This window comes from Carettochelys insculpta, chromosome 14, assembly GCF_033958435.1.
Source record: "Carettochelys insculpta isolate YL-2023 chromosome 14, ASM3395843v1, whole genome shotgun sequence".
NCBI classification, from domain to species: Eukaryota; Metazoa; Chordata; order Testudines; family Carettochelyidae; genus Carettochelys; species Carettochelys insculpta.
Window position 1 is genome coordinate 12,529,290 of NC_134150.1, and position 27,998 is coordinate 12,557,287.

General features: G+C 47.6%; 1 protein-coding gene across 4 annotated transcripts in view; it reads left to right on the forward strand.

Annotated features, from left to right (window-relative positions):
* The window catches only part of RPGRIP1L (RPGRIP1 like), a 193,958-nt gene that overhangs the window by 24,826 nt on the left and 141,134 nt on the right, over positions 1–27,998 (forward strand). For 2 of the 4 annotated variants that reach the window (XM_075009174.1, XM_075009175.1), the window contains exons 7-8: positions 3,645–3,788; positions 19,213–19,318. In XM_075009174.1, coding sequence (XP_074865275.1) covers positions 3,645–3,788; positions 19,213–19,318 — 250 coding nt within the window. Of the gene's footprint in view, positions 1–3,644; positions 3,789–19,212; positions 19,319–27,060; positions 27,826–27,998 lie in introns of those variants that run through there. The other 2 variants (XM_075009176.1, XR_012647535.1) reach the window with 2 other exon arrangements.

Sequence of the window (27,998 nt, forward strand, 5' to 3'; positions counted from 1 at the left end):
ACTCCTAGATCCTGAGAGTAGCCACCTCCATTCCCTGAGTGTCACTCCTTGAGCCTCCTCCAGCCCCTGAGTGTGATTCTCCTAGCCCCTGAGTGTGACTCCCCTAGCCCCCCTAGTCCCTGGGTATGACTCCCCTATCCCCTGATTGTGGGGTTTAAGCCGGGGGGGGCAGTTTGGGGATGAGTGTCTTTCCACCACCACAACTCTGATTAACTATAGTAAATATAGAGTTATTATTTTATTAATATATTTGTCCTTTTCTATGAAATAACTGTTATCAATATATAAACATGAGGGGCACAATTCTATATTCTTGCCTCAGGTGCAAAATTAGCTAGTTACAGCACTCCCAAACCACCCCATTTTTTAATTGCCTCAGGTCACCAAGTCTTCCTGAATTGTCAAAATGGGTCCCTGTCTGGAATAGGTTGGGAACCACTGATCTAGACTGTAAGAAGGAAATAGTGACTAGAGTAACTAAAGCAAGAGCACGTTTGAAGGCAATCATAAAATCTGAAATAGCAAAGCAATTAGTTTAGGAATGAAGCTGAGCATCTTGAAAACGTGTATTCAGCAGCATGTTGTATGAATTTGAGACCTGGTTGATAATGAAAGATTTGATGAGAAGGATGTTGGCATTTGAGAGGAGTTTTTGTAGAAATATCCTGAGAATACGATGGATGCAGAAGGGCCCTAACAAGGAATTATAAAGGAAGAGACTGCCAAAAGAGAACCTACCGCAGAAGGTTATACAACACAAGTTACAGCTGTTCGGGCATATCTGCAGAATGAACAATGAACAAAAAATCAAGACCCTGGTATTGAGCATAGTGGATGGTTTGAAAGGAGAGGCAGACCCTGTAGAGCATGCTGAATAGTAGATTGGTGCAGAGCTAATCTGCAGAAACTAAGCCACTCTGCACTAGACAGGGAAGTGTGGAAGGAAATAGTGAGGGAGGCATTAGACACCAAAAGGTGCTGAGCCCATGGTTGTTGATGATGATATCAGACTTACTTGATATTCTGTAAGTAAGTATGTGAGTAAGTCACAGATTCTGTGAATTTTTTGCAGGGGGTGGAAGCTCCATGACTTCTCTAGTGGGCGGTATGACTGACCCCTTGGCTGCTGGGGCATCCCCCTACCCAAGCACCAGTGGTAGTCCCAGGCTGCACACCACTACCTGCAGTGCCCCGGAGTCCCCTGACATAATCAGGGGTACATAGTAGGAGTCATGAATAAGGCATGGGCCATGAATTTTTGTTCACTGCCTGTGGAAAAAAGAAGCTTTGATATTTCCAGTTTTGTGCAGTAGTTATTTGAAGCTAATGAATTGTGTGTAGTGCTGTTAGCAGGTTGTACCTTAAATGCAGAGAAGCACCTGAATGTCTTTCACCCTTCATTTTCTTGCTATTCTCAACACTTTGGTCCCTTTGGTGCAGAAATCTACCCACTTAATGTTTAACTAGAATATTGTTAATATCACCTCTGAATAGTACAATACATAATTCTCATTGAATAAAATATGCAGTAAATATGTCTCAGCTGTTGGAGTGAGTGTTTTCTCAAGATACAATATGTACATTTAGTAGCATTTATAGCTAGCAGCATCTGCAGCTAACATACCAAATACTTTATAGTGGAAGACATATGAAACACATGAGCCGTGTCTATACTAGCCCAAATCTTCGAAATGGCCATGCAAATGGTCATTTCGAAGATTACTAATGAGGCACTGAAATACATATTCAGCGCCTCATTAGCATGCTGCCAGCCTCAGCACTTAGAAATTGCTGTGGCTCACTGCTGGTCAGCTCATCCAGACAGGGCTCCTTTTCAAAACGAACCCAGGAATTTCGAAATCCCCTTATTCCTATTTGCTGGCAGCTGTGGCACTTTCGAAGATTTGGGCTAGTGTAAATGTAGCCATGGTTATATATTTGGTTATAGGAATGTAAATGAGCTGCGCGCAATCGAAAGCGGCACTTTTGAAGTGCCACAGCCACCATTGTGCTAATGAGGTGCTGCACATTCATTGCAGTGCCTCGTTAGTATATCCCAAAATGTCTCATTAGCATCCCCCTTTGGAAGGGGGGTGCTAGAGTAGACACAGCCATGGTAATAACTCTACATCTCCAGTTGCAAGGGGAACTAAAATCTGAAGCCAGTTTGCCAAGAAAACATTACAGATCTGGAAATTTGTCTATGAAGATGATTCTCAAAGTTACTAATATACTATTTTTTGATAAATATGGGGTGCATCTACATTAGCCAGCTACTTCGAAGTAGCCGGCACAACATCGAAATAGCACGCATCACGTCTACACACACCGTGTGCTATTTCGACATTGAAATCAACGTTAGGCGGTGAGACGTCAAAATCGCTATTCCCATGCAAAGATGGGAATAACACCCTACTTCGACGTTCAACGTCGAAGTAGGGCATGTGTAGACGATCTGTACTTCGAAATAGCGGAGTCGTCTATGGCAGCTGTCAGCTGAGGGGTTGAGAGGCGCTCTGTCCAGCCCCTGCGGGACTCTATGGTCATTGCAGGCAGCAGCCCTTAGCCCAGGGCATCTGGTTGTTGCTGCTGCAGCTGGGGTTCCATGTTGCGTGCACAGAGTCTGCAACTGGTTGTCAGCTCTGTGGATCTTGTGCTGTGCAGACAAGTGTGTCTGACAGGGGCCCTTTAAGGGAGTGGCTTGGGGCTTTCCTGGCCCCTTATTTCGACGGGGAGCACTTGTGTGTGTGGATGCTCCACATTTCCTTCTGGGGCGGCTCCTTTCGATGTTCCCTGTCACTACTTTGACTTGGAACGTCGATGGCACCAGCCCTGGAGAACGTGTAGATGATACACGTCAAAGTAGCCTATTTCAATGTCCTTACTTCGAAATAGGCTACTTCGACGCAGTGTGCTAGTGTAGACGTAGCCATGATGTGTTTATCTGCTCTTCATTCAATCTGGGTGGAATTCACGTGAAATAGCAGAATCAGAATAAATTTCAACACTTGTAAAAGTTTAGTAGTGCATATAGTTTCAGGTAGATTGCCTAAATCGCATTGCACAACACCACATAGCCCAAAATAAAATGTTAAAAATGGAGTTCCCTATTTTAATTAATTGAGGATCTATTAATCTTTTCATGCCTGGACGTGAAGTTTTCCTGCCTCCCAAACTTTCTGGGAACAGAAAATTAAGAATAGGGCATAAAATAATATAACATGTAAATAAAACAGATGGGATATGACATGGTAAGATTGTTATTGCTAATCAAACCAACGTAAGCTATCTAATACAGAGTGCTTTAAAGATGTTGTGAAGGGTTTAGCTATTGTAATTGAAATGTGATTAATATTTGATCATCTGATTTTTGTGTGGACTATTTGCATCCCTCGAGATGAACTAAGTGTTCATCTAGTAATCCTCATGATAAATACAATTCTAAAAATTCAAGTTGTCACCTTTGTTCAGATGGGTGAGAGCGTTTGACCCAGGAACATGCCTTCACACAGTTTTGTTTTTGGTTTTGGTTTTTTTTTTTTGTTCTTGTTTGGTGGGGGGGGTTATGCTTTTTTTTCAGCATCTAATTTTTACCTGGTTCTCATCAGAATCCTCTGAATGCAAGCCACTGTGTTAATTTGCAGGGAAAACGTGGTTGAGTCACAAAAGGGATATATTGAAGAATTAGAGAAGACTGGAGAGGTACTAAGAAGTCAGATAAGGAAGAAAGAAAAGGAGTTTGAAGAGTCTGTTCTGCAACTGAAAGAGCAACAAGCAACAGGGCAAAGGTATTCTGAAAAACTAATCTTCCATATCACACAGATATAATACCTTCTTTATGTACTAGGGTGAAGCATTAGACAGTTATATCCTAATTCATATATCCTCCATGTTTCTCAAACAGTATGGGACATTTAGATAATGATTCTAGAAACAAATGAGGTTTGTTGTGCTTATTTCTTTGTGAGGTAAAGCTGAGTCCTCAGGCATTCCATTAAAGCCTTGACCTGCCTAAACCTAGTCAGTTAATATGCCAAGAATAAGCCCCAATCCCAAGTTTACATACAGGGCTGGATTTAGGAACAGCGACCATATGGGGTGCCAGAATTGAGTAGCACCAACCTTGGTATGCTGTTTTTATTGTTAGTAACGAAAGGGAAAATAGAATGCTCAAAGTAGAATCCTGTACGGATCCTGTACAATGTTTTATATGTCAGCTAAACCATGTATGCAGATCATGAAATCAAAGTAGGGAAAACACTACAAATACAATAAAAAAATTAGATATTGAGAAGTCTTAATAAATAGGCAGATGGCAAAAAAGATGCTCCTTTTGATTTAGGGCCAGCTCTGTTCACACACGTTGATGTTAGTCAATGAACATGAGTCCCATAATCACCTCAAATAGAATCTCTCAAAAGTCAATAGGAAGGACACCTCTATCTATTCAGCTTATTAAATTCTTGGGCACCTCATATTAATTTTTTTAAAAGCCAGATTATCAGGAATTCAGACAACTAATATGTTTAATTAAATGGCACTTGCTTTACTAATGGCTGTCCTGCTGGGGACAGCAGAACGGGTGTGGTTGCTGTGGGACTGAGGCAGGGGCCTACTGTGCAGCCAGTGCTGGCCACTGTAGGACTGGGGGCCTGCTATCTGGCCTGTCACAGCAGCAGTGGGGCAGTGGAGTCAATTTTGCTGGGGGAAAAGCGTGCTTTTGAAATCAGGGTTACTTTTTGAAGGAACCCTGTCTACACAGCTAGTTTGCGATTCAAAAGCAGTACATTTGATGTTCTGGGTGGCTGCCATTATGCAAACGAGGCATTAACTATTCATATCAGTGCCTCATTAGTGTTTTGACCCGCTTCATTTACGTGCATCTTACAAAAGGGATATGTGTAGACATAGCCATGGAATAAAGACTTTTTCAAAATAAGCCATTGTGCATCCAATGGTTCTATTTTGAAATTGGCTCTGTGTGTATAGATACTGCATTTCGAAATAGCCAAGTGCTGTTTGAAAATGTATTTTTGTGTGTAGCAGCATTATTTTGAAATACGCTCTTCTGGAATAGCTTATTTCTGAATAAGGCTGTTGTATAGACATACCTGTACTGTTCTCTCTCCTTATTTTTTATCTTCTTCCTCATTTTCACAATGACTTACATACCTCCTATTTTGTTTAAACTTAATCTTTTTAATTTTTATAACTGAATTGATGCAAGACAGCTCTCTGCTAGTGTGGTGCTTAAAGTAGCAGTAATGTATCTTTCTTCTTCGAGTGTCCCCGTGGGTGCTCCACAATAGGTGACGGGCTTGCCCGGCGCCGCAGATCGGATCTTCCAAGCAGTTTCTGCCGGACCGCGCATGCGCCGGCGCGCGCCACTCCCTTGCGCGCTCCTGGCCATGTGCCCGAACCGGTCCCCGCCAGTTCCTCTTAACCGCCGTCGGCTGCAGACGGAATCCGACTAGGCTAAGGCCAAATAGCGTATTCAACGACTTTATCTGTTTTTCTTTCAAAGTTTTTCAGATACTTAGGCTACTACGAGTTAGCCGGTTGTTATTTTGCAAAAAAAAAAGAACAAACAACAACAAACAAACTACGAGCGGGACAGCTTCAGCCAGTCCCAGTAACAAGCGCCGGAGGCCAGGAGCTACGGCCATCAGCCCTCCTGCTGAGGCAGGCCATCGGACGGGGAAAACAGCACAAAGAAGGTGCTAAGTACCCACTTAACAAAACTCAAAGACTCACCAACAATGTCCTCTTCAGGCTTTAAAAAATGTGAGTCCTGCCAAGAGGCGATGCCAGTGTCCGATGGGCACAGTCTATGCATAAGGTGCCTGGGGGAGTCCCATGTGGCACAAAAATGCGCCTTCTGTGCTAAATTAACAACCAGAGCACGGAGAGACAGGGAGATGCGCATTAAAATGCTGCTTCTTGATAAGGCCCTCCAGCCAGACGTGCTGGAGTGGCCGCAGCAGGAGGGACCCTCCGGGGCCCTTAAAAGGAAAGCTGCCTCCCTCACTCCATCAGCGCAGAAACGGAGGAAAGTCTCTCCAGCCCAATCCCTGCCGGCAGCAACAGTGAGCGGGACGGGAGGAGCACGCAGCCCCCAGCCGCAGCAACAGCTGATCGGCGGCGGCACGGAGAGCCATGTGGAAACGGCTCAGCCTCCGATGATCAGCCAGCCGCCCCGCACCGCAGGCAGGGTGGCGGCTAAACAAGCGCCGGTACCGGCGGCACCGCAGGCAGCGGCACCGACCCCGACGGAACCGGCGGTGCAGAGCGCGCAGGCACGTAGCCTGCAGGAGCAGAAGGACACCGCACGTGCGGCACCGCCTTCGAGCGTGCGTAGCACGGTGCCGACAGGGCCGGGATCCCCCGCGCGTCGGGGGGCGGAGTCACCTCCTCCAGGGAGGGGGAAGGCTGCACACAAGAGGAGGCATTGCAGCCCCTCTCCAGACAGGGCTGTGGAGCTGCTTTCTCACAGCCCTCCGCTTACGTTGCAGACTCCAACCAGAAGGCAGGGGTCCCCCCTAGCCTACCCGGAGCCCCCTTCTCCATTTTTACAACCAGCCTCGCCATGGCTGGCACCACCTTCACCCTTCCTCAGGTTTGAACCACTGGACTATTATGCGAAGTCGCTCTCTCCAGTGTCTCGACGATCTCCCTCCCCCAGACGCAGAGGGTACACACCAAGGGAGTGGTCTAGGTCACCCTCCCAAGAACAGTGCCTATACTGCCATGGTCGCCCCTACCACGCGGGGCATACACACCATCGGCAATCTACTAGGGACAGATCCCCACAAACTATCTCGTACCCCCGAGGGCAATCGCGACCGGGGACAGAGACTCAAGCATCTCAAGGGGGACTGGTCATGGAACCCTGAGATTTTCCCTCGCAAACCTCTAGCGAGAGGGTGTACCATCGCCAGCAGGAACCGGAAGGGTCCAGAGAGATGTACCCCAGCGGTTCCTCACTCTCTTCCCCGGACGAGGCTACGGCCCTGGGGGACGTCCATCCTACGGACGATCTCAAACAGTTTCAGGAGCTGTTTAAGAGGGTGGCCTTCACGCAAGGCATCCAGACAGCAGAGGTACAAGAGAAACACCATAAGCTCCTCAAAAATTTGAGACCTCCGGCCTCTTCCAGAGTAGCAATACCGCTTGATGAAGCGATCTTAGAGTCCGCCACTACGATATGGCAGACCCCTGCAACTATTCTGCCTGTCCAAAAGAGAGCGGATAAGAAATACTTCGTGCCGGCGAAGGGCATGGAGTTCCTGTTTAGCCACCCACAGCCAAACTCCCTGGTGGTGGAGTCGTCGCAACAAAGATCAAAAACATCTCAATTTAAAACAGGGGGAACGGACAAAGATGCCAAGAAGCTAGAGCTGTTCGGCAGAAAGGTCTACTCCTCCTCCACTTTAACGTTGCGAATGGCAAATTACGCAGCGCACTTGGCGAACCATAATTTTGACAACTATTCCACGTTAACTTCCCTCATGGACTCGCTTCCAGAGGACAAAAAGCCGGTCCTCAAGGCCATAGTGCAAGAAGGCTACGCGGCTGCAAGGATGGGAGTTCAGATTGCTTTGGACGTTGCGGACACGGCAGCACGTTCCACAGCAACCGCAGTGGTGATGCGAAGGGAGTCCTGGCTCCAGACCTCGGGTATACCGAGGGATCTGCAGGCGAAGATAGTTGACCTTCCCTTCGACTCGCAGAAGCTGTTTGCTGAATCAACTGACTCGGTCCTTCATTCCAGTAAAGATTCAAGAGCCACACTCAGGACCCTGGGGATTTACACCCCTCCATACACAAAGAAAAGGTACTACCCTCAGCAAAGGCGGTACCAGTACCAGCAACAGCGCCCCCAGTATCACAGGGGTTATGAGCAAGGGCGACATCAACAGCACCAGCAGTACAGAACTCCCAGGCGACGATCACGACAGAGCCGGGCGTCTTCGGGGCAGGGCCAAAGGCCACAAGTTTGACATACAGATCCAGGGCTGCGCCATCACTACCATCGCACAAGGTCATCCGAAGCAGCTGTTTCACCATCGCCTCCGACCATTCTACGACCAGTGGCAAAGGATCACCACAGACAAATGGGTGCTGGAGATCATAGCCACGGGGTACGCCATCCCCTTCCAGTCGCTCCCACCGTCACGACCTCCACCCAAGCCCCACCTCCAGGAGGCCTCCCAGGTAGCGAGGCTCAGGCAGGAGGTGGACCATCTCATGCTCATAGGGGCGGTGGAAAGAGTGCCGGAGCAACTGCACGGGAAAGGGTTCTACTCCAGGTATTTCCTCACGGAGAAAAAGACAGGAGGCTGGAGGCCCATCTTAGACCTTCGCGGCCTCAACAGGTACCTGCGCAAGCAACGTTTTCGGATGACCACGATCGCCTCCATCCTTACCGCTCTGGACGATGGAGACTGGTTCGCAGCCCTCAATTTACAAGACGCGTACTTCCACATAACCATCCATCCGGCTCACCGGCGATTCCTCCGGTTCATGGTAGGCAACGAACACTTCCAATACAAGGTCCTACCGTTTGGCCTCTCCTCGGCCCCCAGAGTCTTCACCAAGACCTTGGCAGTGGTGTCAGCCTACCTGCACAGACAGGGGGTATTTATTTTCCCGTATCTGGACGACTGCCTGCTCAAAGGGGCCTCGAAAGGAGAGGTTCTGCGCATGATACGCGTCACAGCAAACACGTTCTCCTCACTTGGCCTGGTTATCAATCTGGCAAAATCACAAATAGACCCCACACAGGACATAGAGTTCATAGGGGCTCGCATAAACTCGGTTACAGCGAGAGTATACCTACCAGAGGCTCGCTTTCGAGCCATCGGTTCCCTCATGCAAGTCATCACCTTCAGCCCTACGGTGCCGGTGTTGACGTGCCTGCAGCTGCTGGGCCACATGGCAGCGGCGACGTTCGTAGTACAGAACGCCAGGTTACACATGCGCAGCATGCAGCACTGGCTGGCGAGTGTATACAAACCGGCAGTACACACCGTTCACAGGGTGGTGTCGCCCACAGCCGGGGTGCGCAAATCCCTGCAATGGTGGGTAAACCCCAGGAACTTGCTAACAGGGGTACCCTTCCACCAGCCGCAGATATCGGTTTTTCTCACTACAGATGCCTCCCTCATAGGGTGGGGAGCGCACATGGGCGAAGAGGTGACTCAAGGACTGTGGTCACCCACGGAACAGTCACTACACATCAACGTACTGGAGCTCAGAGCAGTGTTCAACGCCTGCAAACACTTTCGAGACCACATACAAGGCAAAGTCGTCGGGATCAGTACAGACAATACCTCCACCATGTTTTATATAAACAGGCAAGGAGGAGCTCGATCCCGTGCCTTATGCGCGGAAGCAATCCGCTTATGGAACTGGTGCATCGCCCACGATATAATCTTGAAAGCCTCATACTTGCCGAGTGCGCACAACGTGAAGGCAGACCAGCTGAGCAGGCGTTTTGCGCTCACACACGAGTGGCAGATCCGTCCCGATCTGCTACGGTCGATTTTCCACGCATGGGGTTTTCCCCAAATCGATCTGTTTGCCACTCAGCACAACAAGCAGTGCCCACGATTCTGCTCCAGGGCAGGACTGGGATGGGGGTTCCTGGGGGACGCGTTCGCGATTCCGTGGGGGGGCCCCCTGCTTTATGCGTTTCCTCCCACAGTGCTGATCCACAAAGTTTTGCAAAAAGCCAGGAGGGAAAGAGCCCGGATGATCCTGATAGTCCCAACGTGGGATCGCCAACAATGGTTCCCCCTACTCCTGCGCATGTCGGAGCGTCCACCGATGCCTCTTCCGGTGGCGCCGGATCTGCTCACGCAAGCCCAGGGGTCCATAGTGCATCCGCACCCCCACAGCCTGCGACTGCAAGCGTGGTTAATCCATGGCTCAGCTCCCTAGAGAGCACATGCACAGTGGCAGTACAACATGTCCTAGAAAGTAGCAGGAGGACTTCCACTAGGAAGACCTACAAACAAAAATGGACTCGCTTCACGGCTTGGTGTTCTACCAAGCAGCTGGCCCCCCTTTCGGTGCCTATACCTACAATTCTAGAGTATTTACTGGACCTCAAGAGAGGAGGACTCTCGCTATCCTCGTTAAAGGTCCACCTTGCCGCCATCTCGGCGTTCAGACATGAGGAGGAAGGGCACACGGTGTTCGCCCACCCTATGGTTACCAGGTTCCTCAAAGGGTTGATAAACCTCTACCCCCCTCGGAAACCGATTCCACCTTCGTGGAACTTGGACCTGGTGCTTACCACACTGATGGGACCACCGTTTGAGCCCTTGGCCACGGTTCCCCTCCGCCTCCTTACAATTAAGACGACCTTTCTTCTCGCAATTACGTCAGCTCGTAGGGTGAGCGAGCTCGCGGCAGTCATGGCAACGCCACCCTGCACTGTTTTTTCCAAGGAGGCGGTAACCATACGGCTGCATCCAGCCTTTGTCCCCAAAGTTTCTTCCGAGTTTCACATCAACGAACCTATTGTTCTACCCTCGTTTTATCCAAAACCTCATAACTCCAACGAAGAGGCGCGCCTACACCTCCTGGACGTGAGGAGGGCGCTGGCCTTCTACGTAGACAGGACCAAGTCCTTCCGGAAAACGGATAGACTCCTAGTCTCCCTCGCTCCCAAATCGAAAGGAGAGGGTCTCTCCTCGCAGAGAATCTTAAAGCACATTGTATCCTGCATAAAAATGTGCTACGAGCTCAGAAAGACTCCTTTATCGGCCACTCCCAGGGCTCATTCCACCAGGGCGTTGGCGGCATCAACAGCCTTTTTCAAGGGTGTTGCGTTAAAAGACATTTGCAGAGCGGCGACCTGGTCATCCTACGACACCTTCGCCAAACATTATGCCCTTCAGAGGGTATTCCAAGAGGATACCCATCTCTCTGCAGCGGTCCTCTCGGGGACAAGCTGCACATAATCCGATTACCCACCTCCTATCTTGGGTTACTGCTGGGTAGTCACCTATTGTGGAGCACCCACGGGGACACTCGAAGAAGAAAGAGAAGTTACTCACCGTAGTAACGGTGGTTCTTCGAGATGTGTCCCTGTGGGTGCTCCACTACCCGCCCATCCTCCCCGCTTCGGATCTCTGTTAGTGTTTTGCAGGGGCACCCGAGGCGGTTGGTCGAGGAACTGGCGGGGACCGGATCGTGCACATGGCCAGGAGCATGCAAGGGAGCGGCGCGCGCCGGCGCATGCGCGGTCCGGGAGAAACTGCTTGGAAGATCCGATCTGCGCCGCCGGGCAAGCCCGTCACCTATTGTGGAGCACCCACGGGGACACATCTCGAAGAACCACCGTTACTACGGTGAGTAACTTCTCTTTTCAAGAGTTACAGGACAGATCTATTGTGTGACCTGATCTTCTTACAGCAACACTTACCAGCACTTTGCTCTCCATTTGTCATCTTGTGTCTTCTGCCTTAATCTTTACTCAGTCCCATTACTAATTTCTACTTTTCACTAGAGTTTTATTTAGGGCTGACTCTTCTGTTCTATGCAGACAAAAATGCAGTTGGCTTCAGTGGAAGTTTGTGCACTTATGAGATCGTTAATTATACCACACATCCTTCTGGGCAGGGACCTTTGCTTATACGTCTGTACACATCAGTAAAACTACAGATTTCATAAATGGTGCTGTCATGTTATTTGTCATGTCGTTGTTGATCTTCGTCTAGAACAAGGGTCAGAAATTCCTGGTGCTTGTGCCAAGAGTGGCATATGAACCAATTTTCATCAACATGCAAGGTGGGAGCTCATCTCCGTCCCTCTTCCCTTAGGCAGCCTGAAGCTTGCTCAAAGCCATGCCACCTGTGGATTAACAAAAAAACAGCTTATGCTACCACCCACCATCTAAGTGGTAAAGCTTTGCATCTTTATTTATTTATTAATGAAGCTGTTATAAAATAGAACTATTAGTGACTTTAAAAAGTATCACTAGCAGCATTCAGACAGTACATAGGGTCAAAAGGTAAAATTTTGGCCCTCCACCTTAGGAAGGTTGCTAACCTCTGATATAGAACTTCCACTTAGAAAAAATCTATCAAAAAATCTCTATATGTATTATGTTCTTTACATTAACTTTAAAGACTCTAAAAACATGCAATCTGTGATAGTACTGCAAATTTATAGTTATTTATATTAAAAATACAGCACCAGTAACAATAATACATTTAGGTTTCTACTCCTGCATCTGTAATCTCAGGTCTGGAATTCTGGAAGTGCAGGATGAACCTCTCTAGTATAACACACTCTTGTCCAGCAACATCTGTAATCTGGCATGATTTAAGTTATCCGGACAACCACTTACATGGGTTTGGTCAAGTTTCCTGTGGTCCCATAAAGATTGTTTACAGTTAACGATTGTGGCTCTCAGTGTTCTGTGCTGTCATTTACCTGTAATTTAACCCTAAATGTGTTCTAAGAGCACAGTAAGCAGTGGAAGTGTTGGTGATGCTGCTAGATCATATTGACCTCCCGTGCTCTGGCAAATTCTCAGGTTCAGTACCAGTAAGGTCCTGAAGATACTGAACTGGAGAGGTTCAACCAGTATATATTCAATATTTGATTCCTTTTCCAAACTTGGTCCTGCAGTGTTAGAAATCTAGATATAGTATGGCAAATAATCTTTACGGAAAATATCATTGAAATGCGTTGTTTAATTGATTGGGTTTTTTTGCCATCATCTTAACAAACTTTTAGTCAGTACAGTCATCCCTTCTTAAACGAGTATTTTATTTACAAGTACTCGCTTAAACATGGGACGCATTTACCTACCTTAGTTTACTGTACAAGTGAACTCCCCCGCCCGGTAATAGGAGCCTTACCTCACTCCCTGCAGCTCCAACTCTCTAGTCTGACACACCACCCCGCCCCAGCTAGCCCGCAGCCCCAACCCACTGCAGCCCGACTGTCTGCTGGCCCCACCACCTGTGCCCAGATGCCCCCTGTTGCCACCTGTTACCCCCGCAACCCCACAGCCTGACCCCCCCCGCAACCAGACCTCCCCATCGTCTGTACCCCCCCCCGTGGCCAGACACCCCCCACCCCACTACCTGTAAGCCCCGTGGCCCCGCATCCTGTCCCCCCTCCGCAGCCAACCTCCCGCCCCCCAGCCACCTGTAACCCCCGCAGCCCCAAACCACGGCAGCCAGACCCCTTACCGGCCTGCAGCCAGACCTCCCTGTTGCCTGAACCCTGCCCTCAACCCACCACCGGATTTTAACCCTCGCTCCTGCTCACAGCCCCAAACTACCCCCAGCCTTTAACCCTCCCCAACCCAAGGTTCACTCACCTTTCAAAAGCAGCGCCACCTGCTGCCACTCCTTCCCCACGTTAGGAGCACTAGGAACTAATCAGACTTTTACGTGTAATTTAATAGGAATTTAGTGTCCCTCTTATGAGTTTCTGCCTACGAGCAGAAAGTTGGGAACCAACTGTGCTCATATAGTGAGGGATGAGTGTATAGTCATGTAATTTGCATAAAATAGGGACTAAGACATTGTTTTCTTCAAATTAGGACTGTCAATTAATCAGTTAACTCATACCATTAACTAAAAAAAAGTAATCACAATTTAAAAATTAACTGTGATTAATTGCAGTTTTAATCACAGTGCTTAATCCTACTACTATTACTTAACCCTTGTACTCCGAGTGGAAAAAAGGTCATCTACAAGTCTTCTGTAGTTCACTTTATTTCAAGATAAAACTTCTAGCTGACTTCAGGAGTACCCCAGTTGTTGCCTTTCAGTCTCAGTAGATCTTCTACATGTTGTCCAAGAACTTCCTCTTTTATGTTTTCCTCACAGGTTCCATGTAAGAATTTAGTGGACTATGCTGGATTATGGTTTTCTGAGTGTGGCCCAGCTATGCCCACTCTCTTCTCTTGATTTTAATACCAATTGATTCTTGTCCTGCTCTGTTCCAAAGCTCCTCATTTGTGACAAATCTTGCCATTTGATATGAAGGATGTAAAGCAGGCATACTAAACAAAATGAAAAGTATTAAATATTTTGGAGGTTTTCTGCATTTTCAGATTTACTGATTTCAATTATTAAGCTTACAATGTTCACTTCATGTTATTATTTTAATAACAAAATTTGCATTATAAAAGTGATAAACTGAAGTATCTTTTCAATTCATGTCATACAGTAAACCCCCACTTTACTTGATTTCGACATACATGTTTATCATATTAATGTGAACGTTGAAATCACGGGCTCAAGCCACCTGCTTCCCCCAATTGGGGCAAGCCCGGGGGACACCACTGCTGTGGGGAGGAGGGGGGAAGCCGCTCAGCCCCAGGGAGTTGGGAGCCAGGTGCAGCAGTGTCTGGTCAGTTTCCAGCTCTTGCAAGCAGCAGGTAGCCGGGAAACCGAGCAGATGTTGCTGCGCCTGGTTCCCGGGGACTCGGAGGACAAGAGAGTGGGGAGGAGGGAAGCAGGCAGGAAAGTCCCTCAGCTCCCTGGGAGCTGGGAGACAGGCATAGCAGCACTTGGCTCGCAGCTCCCAAGGGGCAGAGTGGGAACCTGAAAAGTGACTAGGCACTGCTACACCTGGTTCCAGGCTCCCGTAAATCTGCCACTGAGTGTCCATTGGACAGTTCTGAAACAAAAAAAAAATTAAAAATCAAATCTCTGAGCTGCAATTTATTTGCAAATTTGACTCCATTAACCATGGATTAAACAGAGACTGGGAATGGCTCGCAGCTTACAAAGACAGTTTCTCTGCTCTGGGTACTAATATCTTCCCATTAGACTCTGACAAAGGCTCACATCCCCCTGTCTGATCTGACTTGTTTTTTCCTCGTTTGATAAGTACTGTTGATACAGGACCATTTCCACCTTGCTGAATAGACCTTGTCAGCTCTGGCCCTCCCTCTTACTGGGACCCCACTCCTTAAATACCCCTCTGAAACCAACCCCCCTACTCATGCATCTGGTGAAGCAGGTCTTTGCCCACAAAAGCTTACGCTCCAAAATATCTGTTAGTCTATAAGGTGCCACAAGACTTCTTATTGTTATCTAAACATCTAGTAACTTTGAAAGTGCAGTACAAGAATACTAACAGATTCCAAACCATGCTATCGCTTTATCATGGCATTCTAGAATTGCCTTACTGCAGTACAAGAATAGGTTGAACATAGGACCAGAAGCAGAGCAAAGACTTTGGGTGATTTGTTCATGGACCACAGATTGTGGTTTGCACGAAAGCATATAGACTGCAGTGTCAAAGATAGTGTAAGTCAGAGCAGAACTGTGGGAGACTCTAACTTTTACTAAGAACCACCCTAACCCCCACAGCAGTGTGAAATTCAAGAATTGCAGAATGCTTAAAACCACTTTGACCTCCTCACCATGATCTTAGATTTTATACACTACTCTTCAAAACAGGCACAGCATAGAAAACACTGTTGTTTGACTATACATTGCGGCGACTATTACACTAATACAGCCGTGTTTCTTATTTCCATTAGAAGATGTTATTTTGCGAAACTTGGCACATAGGTTATCAGGCTGGTTAAACTTTTTAAAACATAACATTTAATTTCATTTGTTTTTAATTTAGAGATGGGCAAAAACATATAAAAACTTCATGGTTACATGATTTCTAAAGAACATAGTGCTCAAGCCAAAATGCTTTAATTGTAAACAATTACTTTTCTGCGAACAACTAGTTCAAGTAATTGCTCTTGGTATTTTCCAAAAACACATTTTGAAGCAGCTGAGAAGTGCATATGTGCAACAGATAACTTGACAATGCCCTTTATCAGTCAATATGAAACAATACTGTATTTTGTATATAGTAGCATTTTCTCTCTGGTAGGACTTCAGAATCTGGCCTATTGAACGCACAGATTTAGGAATATGATGTGTTTAAATTCTCTTGACTCTACAATGTTTTCATTGTAACAGTTCTAGCTCCAGCGTGGAAGGACAAAACATGGTAGACCTACGAGAGCAGTGGGATTTAGTATAACTATACAAGTAAAACTTTGCCAAATCAGACCCAGCACAAACAGAAACATGTAGGCAAATTTCCATCTGACTGCTCATGCTCACATTAGTTTGTGTCTCCACATATCAGGGATTTTCTGGTTGTAGAATAGGTATTTGTTTAGCTATGCACACATCCAAAATCCCTATTTCCATATGCAAATACTGGGTTGGACTGAAAGGAGTAATGAAAATGTGCACACAGAGATTTTTGATCTGATTTCTGTATATATGAATCTAAATTTAAACAGTTAATATGTAGATTATGAATTGAAATAGTTTGTTTCCCTTGTATTAGCATCTGATAATGACAACAATGTGAGACTTAGAATAAATTGTTTTTTTAATTTATTTGATGACCATTTAAAAAAATAAAGTATAAAAACCCATTAGGTGTTATGGACATGATTTAATCTCATATACAGTTGTGTCATTTAAAATGTGTTATAGAAATGAAAAAAGTATACATTGTAGTGACACTATATTTATACTTCTGTCATTAGGATTAAGCTGTGTATATTTCTTAGGCATTAATGGGTGACTGATCCCATTCAACTGAAACATATTGACCATTTCTCTGTCTTTACTTCTGAATAGAGAGGGAAGAGATCCAGAAAGTTATTTACTCTTTGGACATGGGATAACAATATGGAAAGAGTCAGAGGCACTTGCCTAGCTAATATTGTAATATGAGCTATCTTCAAGAAATATCTATTGACTGCTGGTCTCACTGTTGTCACATTTGAGAGTTTACGGATCTCAGTAACATTACCAGCATCTGATGAAGTGAGTCTGTGCTCACGAAAGCTCATGCTCAAAACTTTTCTGTTAGTCTATAAAGTGCCACAGGACCCTTCATTGCAGTAACATTACTGTAACTACAGTGTGGCTATTCTGATTTAATTTCACTGTTCTAATTGATTCACAAATGAGAAAAAAGTATGTCCATAATATTAAATTAACAGTCTTTATTATCACACAAAACTTTTTGGGGAGGAGAACAAGTTATTTTGTGTGAGAGTTTGGCTATAAAGGAAAAAGGCTGCATTAATATGTCTGCTTCGTATTAGACTTATGACCCCTTTTCATGAAGTATTTCTGCTCTGAGACAGAATAATTAGGATAAGGTACGGTATATTGTCTAGATGACCACTTAAGCATACATACATACACTGTTAATAGGGACCATATCATCTTCTCCCTGAGCACTGTCTCTTCAGGTGCTCTGTGATATCTGTTGTGGAAGATTAGAGGAGTCATCTGTGCATGGTTTTATAAGAGAAGCAAAGAGAAAAGGCAGCTTCTGACTTGTGTTCCTGCCACTGCTATAAGGCTTTCAGGTGTGCACCTGTGTGCATGACCGGCAGTGTGCCATCTAATTTTTTCCATCAATGTGCAGAATGAGTTTTATGTGCACCAAAGTTTGTGCAGGTATGTACTACCATTAGAAACACATGATGCTGGCTATGGCTGCTCTACTAATCATCTCAGCAGCATTTGAGTTTTTTCTGAGTGGCCATCCAAGCACTAGGCTTAGAGCAAACCCCAATAAGCAGCCAGAACAGAGCCATTTACTAGTATTAATGTGAAATTCATGTGTGTTCAAGAGGGAAAAACTCATGTACTTGACTTGGCGAATATTTGAGGAAATATTCATTAAGATCCATACGTTGCTTTAATAAGTGTCCCGTTCAGTAGCTAGCAGCTATAGGCAGTTGGATATTGTCAAAATTGTTACAATTAAACTGAGTTCTAATAAACATCTGTTCTTTCTGATTTTGAAAGTTGGCATGGCAATAAGCATAGGCAAAATTAGTCAAATCAAATAGTGTTTCTCACTGTTGAAGATACTGGTTAATTTTGATTATCCTGAGTCATTGGAGTTACGTCTTCACAACATAAGTCTGTCATTTGTTCCTTTGGTTTATTTTTTTAAAAAAAAAAAGCCCTCCTGTAAAAAGCATTTGAAGGGATCAGTGCTGTTTGATTTTGTAGAACTAGATTCATAAAAATGTGTGATTACATGACCTTTTATGGCCTTTTAAATAGCTAGCAAGAGACAGTGCTGTTGTGTATATGCACCTCAACATTATATAGATAACATGTTTTGGACACGTTATTTTAGCATTTTGTTAGGGCTATTTCTTGGGGAAGATTCCAAGTTTATTACATTGTTTATTGTTTGTGTAAGAACAATTTACTGGGCAATAATGGAACAAAATGAACTTTGAGATACAAAATAAGTATTTCAAGTCCTCAGCTGGTTTACAGATGTGTAAGCTTTGTAGTCCATTTTTTGTTTCCAGGATGGCATTGTGACAATTTTTCCAATGCTTTGTGATAGGTAGCTAAGAAAGGAGAAAATATACATTTCAAGAACTGTTGCTGTAGTCTGATTTCTATTCACTTTATTCTATATTTGTGAAAAGCTGTTCAAGGGTTTCTCTTTGGCTTGAAATATACACAAAAATAATAACAAGGTCACCTTTAGCTGTTTGAGATTAAAAAAAAATGGAAATATTTTTTTAGGTCTGTTATAATCTTGAACAAGCTTTCCATATTAAATAATGCATTCTCAATTTAATCTCAGTGGGGGAAGTATATAACAAAACGGTTAAGCACATAAAGTTTCTTCATAGATTTTAAGTATTTTTATATATTTAAAGACATCTGCAGCTGATTTGAATGCTGGTCTCAGGGTATTATCTGTATAAAATGCTAAGTCACTTTTCTTGGAAATATTTGAAAAGCTTAAGCTCTGAGAGGAAATTCCAGTAAGTAGAAATCCTATGACCACATACTTTTAAAGAAAGGGGATAGATTGCAAAACAAATGATTCTTTTGTTTGAAGCATAGGATTGCTCCCTTGATTGCAATGTATCTGTAGTTTTGCTATTGTCAACAACGAACTTCTCCAAATAATGATTGATTCTTACATGGAATCTTACAATAAAACATAGAATTGCTAAAATCTATAATGCAAATTTCAAAAAGAAGGATCTAATTTGTCTATTACACACTAAACTGTCCCCCAAGTGTGTGGTGGAAATAAGAAACCATGGAAAACTGATTTGAAAGGGGTTTTAAATTTTCAAGGCAAAGCTAAAAAGAAGACCACTATTGTACCTTAAATCTCACTGAGTTTACTTTTAATGCAATTTTGAAGGTTAAACATTCGAGACAACGTGGAAATGATAAAGCTCCACAAACAATTGATGGAGAAAGGCAATGCTCTCACAGAAATGGAAGGAAAATTTCTTCAGCTTCAAGAGGTAACAAATTTGCAATCAGTAACATTTCATTCTTGTATCATATGACAACCCTGAAAACTTGAGCATAGATGTATAAAATATTGCACAGAATCTAAATGAAATTTACACGTTCTTCTTCGAGTGTCCCCGTGGGTGCTCCACATTAGGTGTCAGGCTCGCCCGGCGCTGCAGATCGGATCTTCCAAGCAGTTTCTGCTGGACCGCGCATGCGCCGGTGCACGCCGCTCCCTTGCGCGCTCCTGGCCACGTGCGCGATCCGGTCCCCGCCAGTTCCTCTTAACCGCCGTCGGCTGCAGACGGAATCCGACTAGGCTATGGCCAAGTTAGCGTATTCAATGGTTTTTAGCTGTTTTCTTTAAAGTTTTCAAGTTCTTAGTCTATTGTTAAGTTAGCCAGTTGTTATTTTCAAAAAAAAAATAAATAAATAAAACAAGAAACAACAAGCGGGACGGAATTCAGTCCGGTCCTAGTAACAAGCGGAGCACTGGAGGCCAGGAGCCTAGGGCCATTAGCCCTCCTGCCGAGGCAGGCTATCGGAGAGGGGGAAAACAGCACAGAGAAGGTGCTAAGTACCCCATTAACAACTAAAAGACTCACCAACTATGTCCTCTTCAGGATTCAAGAAATGTGAGTCTTGCCGAGAGGCATTGCCAGCATCTGATGGGCACAGTCACTGTATAAGGTGCCTTGGGGAGTCCCATGTCACGCAGAAATGCTCTTTCTGTGCAAAATTAACAGCCAGAACAAGGAAGGACAGGGAGATGCGGCTTAAAATGCTGCTGTTCAACAAGGCCCTCCAGCCAGACGTGCCGGAGCGGCCGCAGCAGGAGGGACCCTCCGGGGCCCATAAAAGGAAAGCTGCCTCCCTCATCCCATCAGCGCAAAAATGGAGGAAAGTCTCCCCAACCCGATCCCTGCCGGCAGCAACAGCGAGCGGGACGGGAGGAGCACACAGCCCGCAGCCGCAGCAACAGCTGATCAGCAGCGGCACGGAGAGCCACGTGGAGGCGGTTCAGCCTCCGATGATCAAACAGCCGCCCCGCACCGCAGGCAGAGCGGTGGCTAAACAAGCGCCGGTACCGGCGGCACCGCAGGCAGCGGCACCGACCCACGGGGAACCGGCGGTGCAGAGTGCGCATGCACGCAGCCTGCAGGAACCGGCGGACACCGCCCGCGCGGCACCGCCCAAGAGCGTGCCGAGCGCGGCACAGACGGGGCCAAGATCCCCTGCACGTCAGGGGGTGGAGCCACCCCCTCAAGGGAGGGGGAAGGCTGCACAGAAAACAAGGCACTGCAGCCCCTCTCCAGACAGGGCTGCAGAGTTGCTTTCTCTCAGCCCTCCGCTCATGCTGCGGACTCCAACTAGAAGGCAGGGGTCCCCCCTAGCCTACCCGGAGCCCCCATCTCCATTTTTCCAACCAGCCTCGCCCTGGCTGGGACCACCCTCACCCTTCTTGGGGTTTGAGCCGCTGGAGTACTATCACAAATCGCTCTCTCCAGTGTCCCATATCTCTCGATGATCTCGCTCCCCCAGACGCAGGGGGTACACACCAAGGGAGTGGTCCAGGTCACCTTCCCAAGAACAGTGCCCATGCTGCCATGGTCGTCCCTGTCATGCGGGGCATAGACACCACCGGCATTCTACCAGGGAAAGATCCCCACAGACGGTCCCGTATCCCCGAGGGCAATTGGGAACGGGGACAGAGACTCAAGTATCTCGGGGAACTGGTTATGGAACCCCGAGATTTTCCCTCGCAAGCTTCCAGCGAGCGGACGTACCATCGCCAAGAGGAACCGGAAGGGTCCAGAGAGGCGTATCCTAGTGGTTCCTCGCTCTCCTCCCCGGACGAGGCTATGGCCCCGGGAGACGTCCATCCTCTGGACGATCTCAAACAGATTCAAGAGCTGTTTAAAAGGGTGGCCTTCACGCAAGGCATCCAGACAGCAGAGGTGCAAGAGAAACACCATAAGCTCCTCAAAAATCCGAGACCTCTGGCCTCCTCCAAAATAGCAATACCGCTTGACGAAGCAATCTTGGAGTCCGCCACTACGATATGGCAGACCCCTGCAACTATTCCGCCTGTCCACAAGAGAGCGGATAAGAAATACTTCGTGCCGGCGAAGGGCATGGAGTTCCTGTTCAGCCACCCACAACCAAATTCCTTGGTGGTAGAGTCGTCGCAACAAAGATCAAAGACATCTCAATTCAAGACAGGGAACAGACAAAGATGCCAAGAAGCTAGAGCTGTTCGACAGAAAGGTCTACTCGTCCTCCACACTACTGTTGCAAATGGGAAATTACACAGCGCATCTAGCGAACCACAATTCGACAACTACACTAGGTTAAGCTCCCTCATGGACTCGCTTCCAGAGGCCAAGAAACCGATGCTCAAGGCCATCGTGCAAGAAGGCTATGCGGCCTCGAGGACAGGAGTTCAGATCGCCCTGGATGTTGCGGACACAGCAGCACGCTCCACAGCTATGGCAGTGGTGATGCGAAGGGAGTCCTGGCTCCAGACTTCGGGTATACCGAGGGATCTGCAGGCAAAGATCGTCGATCTTCCCTTTGAGACGCAGAAGCTGTTTGCTGAATCAACTGACCCGGTCCTTCATTCCAGTAAAGATTCAAGAGCCACACTTAGGACCCTGGGGATTTACACCCCTCCATACAGAAAGAAAAAGTACTACCCTCAACAAAGATGGTACCAGTACCAGCCACAGCGTCCCCAGTACCACAGGGGTTACGAACAAGGGCGACATCAACAGCACCAGCAGTACAGAACTCCCAGGCGACGTTCCCAACAGAGCCGTGCATCCTCGGGGCAGGGCCAAAGGCCACAAGTTTGACACACAGATCCAGGGCTGCGCCATCACTACCATCGCACAAGGTCATCCGAAGCTGTTATTCCACTATCGCCTCCGACCATTCTACAACCAGTGGCAAAGGATCACCACAGACAAATGGGTGCTGGAGATCATAGCCATGGGGTACGCGATCCCCTTCCAGTCACTCCCACTGCCACGACCTCCACCCAGGCCCCACCTCCAGGAGGCCTCCCACGTAGCGAGGCTCAAGCAGGAGGTAGACCATCTCATGCTCATAGGGGCAGGGGAAAGAGTGCCGGAGCAACTGCAAGGGAAAGGGTTCTACTCAAGGTACTTCCTCACGGAGAAAAAGACAGGAGGCTGGAGGCCCATCTTAGATCTTTGAGGCCTCCACCGGTACCTGCGCAAGCAACGCTTTTGGATGATCACAATCGCCTCCATCCTTATGGCACTGGACGATGGAGATTGGTTCACAGCCCTCGACTTACAAGACGCGTATTTTCACACAACTATCCATCCGGCTCACCAATGATTCCTCCGGTTCATGGTAGGCAAAGAACATTTTCAATACAAGGTCCTACCGTTTGGCCTCTCCTCGGCCCCCAGAGTCTTCACCAAGACCTTGGCAGTGGTGTCAGCCTACCTGCACAGACAGGGGGTATTTATATTCCTGTATCTGGACGACTGCCTACTCAAAGGGGCCTCGAAGGAAGAGGTACTACACATGATACGTGTCACAGCAGGCACGTTCTCTTCGCTCGGCCTGGTTATCAATCTGGCAAAATCAAAGATAGACCCCACACAGGACATAGAGTTCATAGGGTCACACATAAATTCTATTACATCGAGAGTGTATCAACCAGAGACACGCTTTCGGGCCATTGGCTCCCTCGTGCAAGTCATCACCTTCAGCCCTACGGTGCCGGTTCTGACGTGCTTACAGCTGCTGGGCCACATGGCAGCAGCGACGTTCATAGTACAGAACACCAGGTTACATATGCGCAGCATGCAGCACTGGCTGGCGAGCGTATACAAACTGGCAGCACACACCGTTCTCAGGGTGGAGTCGCCCACAACAGAGGTGCGCAAATCCCTGCAACGGTGGGTAAACCCCAAGAACATGCTAACAGGGGTACCCTTCCACCAACCACAAATATCGGTTTTTCTTACTACGGATGCCTCCCACATAGGGTGGGAGCACACATGGGCGAAGAGGTGACGCAAGAACTGTGGTCCTCCATGGAACAGTCACTGCACATAAATATACTGGAGCTCAGAGCAGTGTTCAACGCCTGCAGACACTTTCGAGACCATATACAAGGCAAAGTAGTCGGGATCAGTACAGACAATACCTCCACCATGTTTTATATAAATCGGCAAGGAGGAGCTCGGTCCCGTGCCTTATGTGCGGAAGCAGTCCGGTTGTGGAACTGGTGCATCGCCAACAATATAACCTTGAAAGCCTCGTACTTACCAGCCGCTCACAATGTGAAGGCAGACCAGCTGAGCAGGCGTTTCGCACTCACGCACGAGTGGCAGATCCGTCCCGATCTGCTACAACCAATTTTTCACGCATGGGGCTTTCCCCAGATAGATCTGTTTGCTACTCAACACAACAAGAAGTGCCCACGATTCTGCTCCAGGGCAGGACTGGGACGGGGGTCCCTGGGGGACGCATTCGCGATCTCGTGGAGGGGCCCCCTGCTTTACGCTTTTCCTCCCACAGTGCTGATCCACAAAGTCTTGCAGAAAGCCAGGAGGGAAGGAGCCCGAATGATCCTGATAGTCCCAACGTGGGATCAACAGCAATGGTTCCCCCTACTCCTGCGCACGTCGGACCGTCCACCGATGCCCCTTCCGGTGGCGCTGGATTTGCTCACGCAAGCCCAGGGGTCTATAGTGCATCCGCACCCCCAAGGCCTGCAACTACAAGCGTGGTTAATCCATGGCTCAGCTCCCTAGAGAGCACATGTACGGGGGAAGTGCAGCAAGTCCTAGAAAGTAGCAGAAGGACTTCCACCAGGAAGACCTACAAGCAGAAATGGACTCGCTTCACGGCATGGTGTTCTACCAAACAGCTAGACTCCCTTTCGGTGCCTATACCTGTAATATTAGAGTATTTACTGGACCTCAAGAGAGGACGACTCTCACTATCCTCGTTAAAGGTCCACCTTGCTGCCATTTCGGCGTTCAGACACGAAGAGGAAGGGCACACTGTGTTCGCCCATCCCTTGGTTACCAGGTTCTTCAAAGGGTTGGTAAACCTACACCCCCCTCTGAAACCGCTTCCACCTTCGTCGAACTTGGACCTGGTGCTTAATGCGCTAACGGGACCACCGTTCGAGCCTTTAGCCACGGTTTCCTTCCGCCTCCTTACGATAAAGACGACCTTCCTTATCGCAATCACGTCAGCTCGCAGGGTGAGCGAGCTTGCAGCAGTTATGGCAACGCCACCCTGCACTGTTTTTTCCAAGGAGGCGGTATCCATACGGCTGCATCCAGCCTTTGTTCCTAAGGTTTCTTCAGAGTTTCATATTAACGAACCTATTGTTTTACCCTCGTTTTATCCAGAGCCTCATAACTCCAAGAAGGAGGCGTGCCTACACCTCCTGGATGTGAGGAGGGCGCTGGCCTTCTATATAGACAGGACCAAGCCTATCTGGAAAACGGATAGACTTCTGGTCTGTCTCGCTCCCAAATCGAAAGGAGAAGGTCTCTCTTCGCAGAGAATCTCGAAGCACATCGTATCCTGCATAAAAATGTGCTACGAACTCAAGAAGGCTCCCTTACTGGCCCCGCCCAGGGCTCACTCCACTAGGGCGGTGGCGGCATCAATAGTCTTTTTCAAGGGCGTTGCGCTAAAGGACATTTGCAGAGCGGCGACCTGGTCATCCTATGACACCTTCGCCAAACACTACGCCCTTCACAGGGTATTCCAAGAGGATACCCAGCTCTCGACAGCAGTCCTCTCGGGGACAAGCTGTACATGATCCGATTACCCACCTCCTATCTTGGGTTACTGCTGGGTAGTCACCTAATGTGGAGCACCCACGGGGACACTCGAAGAAGAAAGAAAGGTTACTCACCGTAGTAACGGTGGTTCTTCGAGATGTGTCCCTGTGGGTGCTCCACTACCCACCCATCCTCCCCGCTTCAGATCTCTGTTTAGTGTTTTGCAGGAGCATCCGAGGCGGTTGGCCAAGGAACTGGTGGGGACCAGATCGCGCACGTGGCCAGGAGCGCGCAAGGGAGCGGCGCACACCGGCGCATGCGCGGTCCGGCAGAAACTGCTTGGAAGATCTGAGCTGCGGCGCCGGGCGAGCCCAACACCTAATGTGGAGTACCCACGGGGACACATCTCGAAGAACCACCGTTACTACGGTGAGTAACCTTTCTTTTCCAATGTTGAAGTAATTTTCAGAAAGGTCCAGCAGGCCCTACAGAGCTCACTTGTATGCTACAAGTTTCTCCCTTGTAGTGCTGGGATTTCTTATGGTCCGTTTTTTGTTATACATGTAAACCACAGATTTTCAACTGTCTCAGATAATCATTAAAATCTTTCTAAAATAGGGTTTCATCGAACAAATGTTGGTTTCAGTGTCAATTTGAAATATGAGGTTGGATCTGAATGTTCATTTCAAAAATATTTAGAAATTTCAAGGATTTGGCTTTTACTTGCATTTATAATATAAATGAAACCATTGTTAAGGGCCAATTTAAAGAACATGAATCATGATTTTCTTGAAAATCACCACCAGAAGTCAGTCTGGTTGCTGCATGGTACACTCCATACATTGTTTGAAGTTCTGTCTCATTGCCACCTTCTTCATCTTTCCCTCATGTGTACTCATGGAGGGCATCTGCTGGGGAATGAGGCGGGTAATCTGTTCTGTGCTGTCTGAACCCTTCAAGCAATGAACCTGTGTGGCTGCAGAGGGTCCCTATCCTCAAACTGTATCAGTACCAGTTCTATTTGTTATTTTTAAGGATTGTAGTTTGGGTCTCTTGTTTCTCCTGTCTGATAGTTCTGTCATTTAATTCACAGTACGTCAAATGTTTTTTTAAATCTTTGTCCTTTTCTGAAGTTAAACCTTTCTTTCCAATTCTTATAAGCAGTTAATTTTCTGTTTTATGTGTGTGCGTACTTCCTTCACAGTTGCAAACTGAAATAGTGATCTAACAACTAGTAAGTTTCTAAAGCCAGAAAACTTACTGAAATAAGAGTGACGCTTTTTTTTAAAAAAAAAAAACAGCCGAAATGTAGCACTTCAAAGACTAACAAAATGATTCATCAGTGATGAGCTTTCAAGGGATAGACCCACTTCTTCAGATCAAAGTGGGTCTGTCCCACAAAAGCTCATCACCGAATAAATCATTTTGTCATCTTCAAAGTGCTACATTTCTGCTGTTTTGTTTTGTTGGAGTGCAGACTAACACAGTTAACTCTCTGTTGTTATTCAACATACAAGACATTTTTAAAACTTCAGGCCAAGGAAACCCTTGATGAATAGCTGAAATGTTAAGAGTGCAGACTGAAGATCAATAAATACAGAATAAATAACAAGCATCTGAAATAGAAGACTATTTCATTTTGGCTGCATCTACACTGCAAACTTCTAAATTAACGTTGGGAGGTCGCAGCCAGTGAGTATGGGGTGAGTGGGATGTCACAAGGGCTGGAGACAGGGGCCCCACCGGAACAGCCTTGCAGCCCTCACACCTGGGGACAGGAGAGGGGGAGGGAACACGGCCCAACCCTCGCCAGGTGGGAACCTCTGGGCATCTGGAACCCCACAGGGCTCATGGGCCATTGGGCAGCAGAGGCGTGGAGTAGGTGGCACCGGATCGGAGCCCCCCCCACAGCATTGGGAGCCAGGCCTCACAGGCCATCTCCCTGTCCCCTTCTGTCTTCACAGGTCCATCACTATGCAGCAGCCATAGCCTGTCAGAGCGGACCACAGTCACAGGGGGCTTGGAGGCTGCCCCATCACCCCAGCCTGCATCCTTCTTGGCAAAGACCGGGCCTCCTTACGGGGATGCTGGAGGGATGAGGAGGTGGCTGTCAACCAGGAGATCATGCAGGAGAAGACTGGGGTGCTCCAGGACTGGCTGTCAGTGGAGCAGGACATGTGGGTGCGGCTGGCTGGTAGCATGGACACCATGGCCCAGTCCTTGGCAGCCCACCTCTCCCAACCTCCTGTCCCCTCACAAGCCCAGCCTGCACCCACCTACCACATGGCGGACCTGGCACCAGCTGCCCACCTCGAGCTGACTCAGTATCTGCTGGTTGAGGCAGGTGCACCTGGCCCAGCCCCAGTGTCCCCCCCGCACACCCTACGGAGGCTGACCCTGTGGCACCCCCACTCCAGCCCTACCTCCCTGCGGTCCTGGCCCTGTCACAGCCTCGCAAGGGATCCCGGACCCAGGGCAGTAGGGCACGGCTCCCGGCCTCCCATGCCTCTGGGCAACTGACCCTTCTCCCATCCCCGTCCCCATCCCAGTTCAGTCCCCCCACCTAGACCCCTTCCCCATTGATTGTTCCTCCTGGGCACTGTAAATAAGTTAACATATTCTGCTGTGTTTTTTCAAATACATTTATTCCCCATAGTAAAGTTCATTGTTCTAACCCTAACCCTGTGTCCCTGGTGCTTGGTGGGAGAGTGGTGAGGGCGAAACCATGAGGGGTTTGGGAGTGGGGTGGCATGTGGTGCAGAGTGTGGCTGGGAGGGTCAGGGCAGGCTCTGATTAAACGCCTGGCAGAAGGCCTCCAGGACCCTGACCCCATCCCTGTGGGCCTCGTGACACGGGGCAACAGGTAGTTGTATGTAGCCTGTCCGTGGCCCAGCCCTGGCTA